The sequence below is a fragment of the Acomys minous genome, assembly GCF_964271855.1.
Source record: "Acomys minous genome assembly, chromosome: 20".
Lineage (NCBI taxonomy): Eukaryota > Metazoa > Chordata > Mammalia > Rodentia > Muridae > Acomys > Acomys minous.
In genome coordinates, this window is record NC_140502.1 from 23,473,833 (window position 1) to 23,483,203 (window position 9,371).

At 47.2% G+C, this 9,371-nt stretch overlaps 1 protein-coding gene across 4 annotated transcripts in view; it reads left to right on the top strand.

Annotated features, from left to right (window-relative positions):
* LOC311591678 (uncharacterized protein) overlaps nucleotides 1–4,874 on the top strand; it is a 28,053-nt gene extending 23,179 nt beyond the window's left edge. For all 4 annotated transcript variants that reach the window (XM_084771563.1, XM_084771564.1, XM_084771562.1 and 1 more), the window contains exon 5: nucleotides 880–4,874. In XM_084771563.1, coding sequence (XP_084627689.1) covers nucleotides 880–2,732 — 1,853 coding nt within the window. In that variant the 3' untranslated portion in view covers nucleotides 2,733–4,874. The remainder of the gene's footprint in view (nucleotides 1–879) is intronic.
* Nucleotides 4,875–9,371: the final 4,497 nt, after the last annotated feature.

The window sequence follows — 9,371 nt, forward strand, 5'->3', positions numbered from 1 at the left end:
CACTGCAGCCCGTAGTTGTGGGCATCCCCAGGACTCAGAGAGGACCGACCTAGGACCAAGCCGACCAGTGGGTCATCACCACACCCAGCAGGGGTCAGGGTCAGCCTGGCTAAGCCAGGGAAGGGACTTGGTGCTTGGAACCAGGGCTTTTGTAGAGGCCGGAAGGCAGGGATGAAAACTGAGCAGAAGGGGTGGGAAAGGCAGACACAAAGAAGGTGCACGTTAGAACCGTCCTTGGAATCCACAGCCGGGTAGGAAACTTGCTCTACTTCCCTCAGCTTTTTTGTCCCCCCTTTCCTACTATGTAGTAATTAAAAAGACCATTTCATTCCCTTTCCACACTGATAAGCAAGTTTTGTAGAAGCAAAGGCAGCTGTTAACACCTCACAGCGCATTGTCCTATCTTACCTCACCTGCATTCCCAGAACAAAAGGCCCGCGGCCCTTAAGGGATGCCTGGCTCCATTTTAAGTTTCCTTACCTATCCCAGGGTACCGGAATAAATTATTACTCTAATGGCTGATGTCAACCAGTTCACTTTTCAGGCAGTCGTTTAACACAGTACCATCAGGTTAGGGCTAGCCGTCACATCCCCACAGGTCCTTCACCAAACAGTATATTTCCAGTGGTGTACAAAGAGGCAGATAAAATTATCCCACTAAGTTTGTTATAATCTCATCAAGAACACACGTCATTACCAGCCTGTTCTGCTGTAGTGTTGTCTTGCACAAACTTCCCTTATTGCTTTTCTTATTCCCGTCCAGCCTCTCAGAAACGACTCTAGAGTCTGGGCATTCATTTAATGAGTATTATGTCACAGGAAAATGTGTGTGTGTGTTACAGGGAGATAAAGTATTCTTACTTTCTCCCTTTCTTTCAGATTTGGAGACCTGTTCTGAAGCTGAAAATATATCTTCAGGGAATCATATTTATAATAGAAATTTACCCAAAGAGAGCATAAAGCGAGTAGGGAAAACTTTTGATCTCCAGGACTCCAGTTTTAGTAATGGCCCCAACTGTAGTACATCCAGGGGACCACAGGGCTATCAAGAAGGAGACGCTGATGAGGAGATTACTAACAAGGAACCAGTGCCTCCTCACACCTGCCGGACTCTTACTCACACCATAGGAAAAGCACATGAGTGTAAGGAGTGTGGGAAGTGCTTTGGCTGCAGGTCAAATCTCACTCAGCATCAGAGCATCCACACTGGAGAGAAGCCCTATGCGTGTGAGGAGTGCGGGAAGGCCTTCAGACTCCACCGACACCTTACAAGACACCAGAAATCTCACAGTGGTGAGAAACCTTTCAAATGTGATGACTGTGGAAAGACTTTTCATCTTTCCACCCTGCTGAAGTACCATAAAACCGTTCATACAGCTGAAAAACCCTTTGAGTGTGAGGTATGCGGGAAGGCCTTCAAGCGCGTCTCCCACCTTGTTGAACATAGGTCTGTTCATGCTGGCGTAAAACCGTTTAAATGTAACAAGTGTGGGAAAGCCTTTAAACGTCGCTCATACCTTATGCAACATCAGAAAACTCATTGTGCTGAGAGCCCCGTTCAGTGTACGGAATGTGGGAAGGCCTTCACTGTTTTGGCACAGTTCACTCAACACCAGAACATTCATACTGCAGAGAAATTTGAATGTCATCAGTGTGGGAAGATATTTAGTACTGGCTCTTACCTGTTACGACACCAGAGTACTCACACCAGTGAGAAGCCCTTTGAATGTGATACATGTGGGAAGGCCTTCAGGCTTCACCTATACCTTTCTGAGCATCAGAAAACTCATACCAATGAGAAACCTTTCAAGTGTAAGCTGTGTGGCTCAGCCTTCAGACGCAAGTACCAGCTTAGTGAACATCAGAAAATTCATACTGATGAGAAACCCTATCAGTGCAAGGATTGTGGGAAATTCTTTCGCCGAAAGTCAAACTTTACTGAGCATCAGAGTATTCACACAGGAAAGAAGCCCTTTGAGTGTAAAGACTGTGGGAAGGTCTTTAGGCTTAATATACATCTCATTCGACATCAGAGATTTCATAGTGGTAAGAGACCTTTTGAGTGCCAAGAATGTGGAAAGGGTTTTCATTTTTCCAGCCAGCTTAATTACCACAAAACCATCCATACAGGTCAAACACCGTATGAGTGTGAGGAATGCGGGAAGGCCTTCAAGCGAGCCTGCAGCCTTTTGGAACATAGGGTCATTCATGCTGCTGTGAAACCGTATGAGTGTAAGGAGTGTGGGAAAGCCTTTAATCGTCACTCAAACCTCGTGCAGCACCAGAAAATTCACTCTGGTGAGAGGCCCTTTCAGTGTAAGGAGTGTGGGAAGGGCTTCACTGTTTTGGCACAGCTCACTCGGCACCAGAGCATTCACACTGGAGAGAAATCATTTGAGTGTGAGCAGTGTGGGTCAGCCTTCAGACTTCAGTACCAGCTCACTCAGCATCAGAGAATTCATACAGATGTGAAGCCATTTCAGTGCAAGGAATGTGGAAAGGGCTTTGTTCGTGGTACTGCTCTTAGGATCCATGAAAGAATCCACACTGGGGAGAGGCCCTTTCAGTGTAAGGAATGTGGAGAAGGGTTTCAGTATCACTACCAATTCCTCGGACACTGTAGAATTCACGCTGGCGAGAACCCGTCTGAGTGTAAAGAGTGTGGGAAGTGCTTTACTCGTGGTGGAGACCTTAAAGCACACCAGAGAATTCACACTGGTGAAGGACTTTAGTTGAAAACCAAACTTGGTTTGACATGCTAAAATTCATATAATCTTTATTATATGAGGAACCTGGAAAGGCCTTCAGTAATTCTAAGCTAGCTGTGTGTCAGAGAATTCATACTGTCAAGAAAATGTTAATCCCACTATTAGAGAATAAGGCCACTTACCACCGTTTAAAGCCCAAATTGAAGCTTTAAGTAAATACTGGCCAGGCGATGGGATCTCTGGCCATGTCCAGCTCTGGGTTTCTGGAAAGAAAAAAAAAAATCACCCACGAGTCATGCCTTGCCGAAGCTTACAAAGGCAACCCCACAAGGCCACCGTACTTGTTATTGGGTACGATGAGGAGCAAGCATGCATCCTGACTGACTTCCTGCCAATCACCTACACACTTACACACCAAGTCAGGGGCAAGCGTATATACTGAACCATTTCCTGCACACGGACCTCCCCTCCCACGTATGGTCAAGCACTTCCTGTATACTTGGGTCAAACTTGCTAAGGGGAGTGGAAACATGAGGCCGTTACCTCCCGTAAATAACAGCCCCCAGCGTTTCAGGTAGTGTTTATCTTGGGCAAGGGACTAGAGGTTAGAGGCATTTTTGTTTAATGGATCTTTTAAGCATAGTAACTAAACACTGAAATGTAACATTGGCTCTCACAAAACCCTGTGAATGTAAGAAATGTGGGAAAATGTTCAGATTTAGTTCAGCTTTTACCACACATTGGAGAATTCATGCTGGTAGGAAACCCTGTCACCATAAGGAATGTGGAAAGTCCTTCAGTTGTCACTCAGGTCTTCTTCATACAGGAATTCATGTTGGTGTCAAACACTACGAATGCAAGGAAGGTGGGAACATTTACAGAATTAGCTCAGCTCCTAAAGCTCCTCAGAGAGTCCGCATAGCTCTGAAACCCTGTGGATGTAAAGACTGTGGAAAAGCCTTTATTGGAAATGGTGATCTTACACAGCATCAGAAACTCCATGTTCACCAGGAGTCCTGTGCATGGAAGGAAGGCGGACAAACCTTTGTATGGAAAAGCTACTGGACGTCAGAACTCACATTGGCAAGACTGACCGTAAAGAGCGTAGGAAGGGCTTTAATGCGCCGTAGCATTCAGTCAGCATCTGAGCATTCATACACTCCTGATGCCAAGAAACCCTCTGAGAAGGAGAGTGTGGGAAGTCTGTTCAAGGATTTGTCTGAATGCCAGAAATACAACGTGGCCATCATGTTCTTGATTTACTCTCATCTTCTTAATTCTATAAACGTAAGCTGCCGGGCATGGTGGCGCACGCCTGTAATCCCAGCACTCAGGAGGCAGAGGCAGGCGGATCGCTGTGAGTTCGAGGCCAGCCTGGTCTACAAAGTGAGTCCAGGACAGCCAGGGCTACACAGAGAAACCCTGTCTCGAAAAAACAAAAACAAAAAAACAAAAAAAAACAAACAAACAAACCCAAAACGTAAGCAGACACCAGTCAGTCAGGTTAGGAATAGCAGTTATTGGTGGGTTTGTCTAAGGCACCTTCCTTGTCGCCATTAATATTTCATGGCTCCTGTGATATTAGACTGGATGTGTTTACTTTCTGCCTAATTTTTTTTTCAAGACAGTGTCTCTCTGTGTAGCCCTGGCTGTCCTAGACTCGCTCTGTAGACCAGGCTGGCCTTGAACTCACAGCGATCCACCTGCCTCTGCCTGCTGAGTGCTGGGATTAAAGGCGTGCGCCACCACCTCCCGGCTAAATTTGATTTTCTTCTTCATGGAGAATCTTGTGGAAAATCACCCAACTCTTATTCTATGAACCATTGGTCAAGATATTCATTCTAGTTTGTGTTGGCCTCCGCTAAACTGCCTGCGTAACTGTCTGCATAACTGCCTGCATAACTGCCTGCGTAACTGCCTGCATAACTGCCTGCATAACTGCCTGCATGTGCCAACCTCTCCCTTCAGCTAACTGCTTATCTTGGCTTCTGTTAAACTGCTTGCTTTGCCTGTTTCCCGCCCCCCCTGCAGCTGCTAAGCAAGATAACAGAACATGGCTTTTGCTTTTCATTGTTCCTTGCTCTAAACACTTGGGGTTACACTTGGATCCCAAAAACCTGAGTGTAGACCCAGATCACTGGAGTAAAGACTTTCAGTTGCCTAAAATGGTGCCCAAGTAGTCTTTTCTGGTGGATTCCCTGTAAAACATGAACAAAAATTGCAAAAATCAAAACCACTTATAAAAAGACATGTGTGAAAATTTTCATACATATGAAGAAATTAATTGGAAGACTCAAAAACATCCTCTGTATCCTCACTTGGATTCCAGATTGCATGCTGACCCTAGTTTTTGTATGTATGGGTTGTTGGAGTTGTAGCATTAAGGATGCGTTAGGGAGACGGAGAAATGGCTTCATGGTTAAGAGCACTGCCTGCTCTTCCAGAGGACCCAGGCTCAATTCCCAGCACCCACATGGCAACTCCTAACTGTCTGTAACTCCAGCACACTCACACAGACACACATGAAGGCAAAACACCCCAATGCACATAAATTAAAAATAAATATGTTTTAGACTTGGGTGCGGGAGTGCATGCCTGACTTCCAGTACTTGGAAACCTGAGGGAGGATGATTGAACGTTGGAGGCGATGGGCTGGAGAGATGGCTCAGAGGTTAAGAGCACCAGCTGCTCTTCCAAAGGTCCCGAGTTCAATTCCCAGCAACCACATGGTGGCTCACAACCACCTGTAATGAGATCTGGCGCCTTCTTGTAGTGGGCAGGCACACGTGTGGGCAGCATACTATATAAATAATAAATCTTAAAAAAAAAAAAGAAAGTTGAAGGCAAACCTATCTATATAGTTTTTTCATTTTTCATTTTCTTTCTTCTTTCTTTTTGAGATAAGATTTCTCTGTATAACCTTGGCTGTCCTGGGACACACTTTGTAGACCAGGCTGCCCTGGAACTCACAGAGATCCACCTGCATGCACCACCACTGCCCAGCTTTTCAAAAGAAGAAAAATTAAATTATCCCTTACTATATTAGCCAACATGGAATGCCATCTAAATGTCACAGAACTGCTGGGGTTAATTTATTTTATTTTATTTTTATTTTTTGGTTTTTAGAGACAGGGTCTCTCTGTGTAGCCTTGGCTGTCCTGGACTCACTTTGTAGACCAGGCTGGCCTCGAACTCATAGCGATCCACCTGCCTCTGCCTCCCGAGTGCTGGGATTAAAGGCGTGCGCCACCACGCCTGGCTTGTTGGGGTTACTTTAGAAGTATGGCCTAATAAATGTTCATTATTAAGCTAATTATTATTATGGCAGTAACTTCTAACCCACTAGCGATCAATGAAAACACAAACACCTGCTATATTTTAAAATAGCCTCAGGTCACCAGGGGCTGGGCAGATATTAATCCCCTCAACTACTTGCCATGTCTCCTTGCCAAAATCCCAGGCCATTTGCTTCTAATAATTTCCATTGAGCTACCTCCCATCTGTAACCCCAAATACTTGCTAATGTTCATCATCTGGGCTGCATTCTCCATCCACACCGGCCGTGTGCTTCTCCACCTAACCCATGGCAGCCTTCTTCCTTCTCTTCCCTGCCATCTCTGTCCCAAGATCCTGTTTCACTGGAAACTGTAGCCACGCCTATCTCACTTTCCCTGCCTGGATGTGATGGCTTTTTATTGGTCAAACAGGAATCAGTTTTTTATGCAAGGCTACAAACATTTTGGGGTACATGAGTCTCCTCATTTGGGCGGTAATCAGACCTAACCCTAACACAGAACCATAATTATTCTTCAGGAAATGATCCAAAATTTGACAACTTTCAGAAATGTTTCATTGGCCTCCAAACTGTCATTTTGACAAACGTATGTATCCTGTTGTGTGGTGGTGGTGCAAGCTTTTAATCCCAGCGCTCGGGAGGCAGAGGCAGATGGATCTCTGAGTTCGAGGCCAGCGTGGTCCTCAGAGTGAGTTCCAGGCAGCCAAGGCTACACAGAGAGACCCTGTGTTGACAAAACAAAACAAAAACAAACGCGTGTATCTATCACAAGGGGAATCCAATGTAGATACAGACTTGGCCATTTTCATTCAAACCGTAACAAGTGTCTTTCCTGCCTGTACGTAAGTTCACTTTCCCTGTGCCTGATGCTTGAGGGGGCCAGGGCGCCAGGTCCTCTCGGCTGCAGTGCAGCTAATGCAACAACGTTAGCTGTGAATGGACAGTCCAGCGTCTTGTGCTTGCTCGGTTTCCCAAGGCTGCATGTCAGCTGGTCTATATACGCGGGAATAGCGAAGAAGTAGGCTCCAGTGCCACTGAAATATGGATGTGGTAGCAAGGTGAGGGGAAGAAAGCAAAGAACAAAAGCTTCCTTCTATGCCCTTATATAGAAGGAGGAGGAGGAAGAGGAGGAAGAGGAGGTGTGGCCTTTCAGGAGAAGGTGTGGCCCTCGTCTCAAGATGGAAGGGAGATTATTACTCCCTCCCTGTGTGTGTTCCAAATAGGTGGCCGGAGGCCCCTCCTCACTTCCATACAGGAAACAGGGCTACTCAAGACCAAGAGCTGGACTCAAGTGATAAAACAAGCAAAGCTCCAGGGGCTGGAGAGCTTCGAGAACAGGATTTTCTGGGAGACCGGGCAGAGCCAAGAGTTTGGATCCCCATCAAGAGGCCACAGGTCCTAAGATGCAAGTGGGATGTCTCCCACCAGAGAAAGTCCACCCAGGGAAAGTGATGAGAGTAGATGCGTTCCTGTCTCAGAAGGGCCTGAACCATCACTGGATCACTTGACTCCAAACGACGGCCAATAGATTTCCAAGAAGCTCCAGAGCTTTTATGTGCAAGAAACAGACCTCCCCAGCATTGGGGTTGCACCCGTGCCCCACCACAAGTCTGAATACCGCACAACTCACCTCTGTTCCAGGGAGTCTCCCAGACTCATCACTGGAGGGAAGGATGGGCCCTCGGTTATAGGTGCTGCTAACTTTGTCTCTCTGGAGCAGTGATTCTTGTGTCATTTCTGCCCTCGGGGACAAGGTCGGCAGGAAAAGTCTGCCGACCACTTCCCCCAGCATCCTAAGTGTCCAAATTGACTGAGTTTGCAGAGCCTGTCCCAGGATGCTGCCAGAAGTGACTGGAAGGAAAGTTTCCCTGTGCTCCCTACAGGGTCAGGACACAGAGCGCTGACAGACTATGAGGGACTCCACGTGATGCACCTGCCTCTGCCTTTGTTCCAGCAACAGCAACAACAAAGCCCCGAAGGCTCTAATGCCTAGAAGAGTCTGGATGCCTGCAGTTCAAAGAGTCCTTTCTTTCTAATGACTGACGCTAGGCATGGTGGCGTTTGCCTGCAATTCCAGAATCTGAGTGGCTAAGGCAGGAGAATTGCCAGACATTGCAGGCAAGCCTTGTTGGCTTTCCTGATCGGATGGGAAGGTGTCCAGGAAAGCCACAACTCTGAAGTCTGGGAACCATACAGCTGTGAGGTAGGACAGGCCATCCTGAGGCATGGGAGCCCAGGAAGCACACAGCTCTGAGAGGAATGCTCCTCAGCAGAGCCACTGCAGCCCCCGAGGGAGAGTTCCCCCAACCCCAGCTGAGCCGAGGAGCTCAGACGCCTCAGGCCTGCTCCTCTGAGTCTTCTCTTCCAGGCTTCTTGGCTTCTTTTTAATGAGTCATACCAGGAAGCAAGTTTCTTAAAAGAGTTGCTTTGCTGTTGTTGTTTTCTTTTCTTTCTTTCTTTTTTTTTTGAGACAGGGTTTCTCTGTGTAATCTTGGCTGTCCTGGAGCTCACCATAGCCTGGAATGCACAGAGACCCTCCCACCTCTGCCTCCCAAGTGCTGGGATTAAAGGCATGCACCTGGCCTTTAATTGGAAGGATGCATCCAGGAGTGGCTGCCTCTTCTCCCAGGAAAAGACAGCAGAGAACCAAGGACACACAGCCTTTATATAGGATTTTTTTTTAAGGAGGTGGAGTGTTCTAGGGCAGAATTTGCAGAGTGAGAATTGGTGGGATTTCAAATCCTGAGATTGGGGGAAATTGAGGAATTGATGGGTTTGTGTTTAGACTTTTCGGGTAAAATTAGCATAATCTGGGAGGGGTCCCACTCAGGGGCTGGAGATGGCCTTTGGGAGGGAGACTGGATCTGCTGTTGAGCTAGTTAAAGAGCTATGGAGGAGGGGGCTATTAACTCATGCCTCAGCAGGCTTACAGACGTGAACTCTAAACAAAACAACTTTCCTTAACTAAACTGTGAACTTATAGTAAGGGTCAGATTCCTAGTCCTGGTGCCCAGCTGGCAGTGTCAGATCACGTAAAGCTGGTCTTACCACAGAGATGGCGGCTGAGCTCACAGTTGGACATGCCTCCCTTCCCCTGCCTTCCCTGTCAGCAGCAGTCACAACTGAGGCCTCAGGGGCTGCTTCTCCAGGTGTGTGACCTCAGGTTCCTAGTGCTGTGGAGCTTTAGCCACATGCTGGAGTCCTGAGCTGTTGCTGTCAGGAGGGGTAGAGAGGCCGGCAGCACCGCCTGAAGATCGCAACACCCCTTTCAGTCTCCACAGAGGATGACACTGAGGAGGGCTGAATAGCTAAAGTGGGGTACCCAGGGAAAGATGTAGAGGGAACCGAGAGGCAAAACTTGAAGCAGC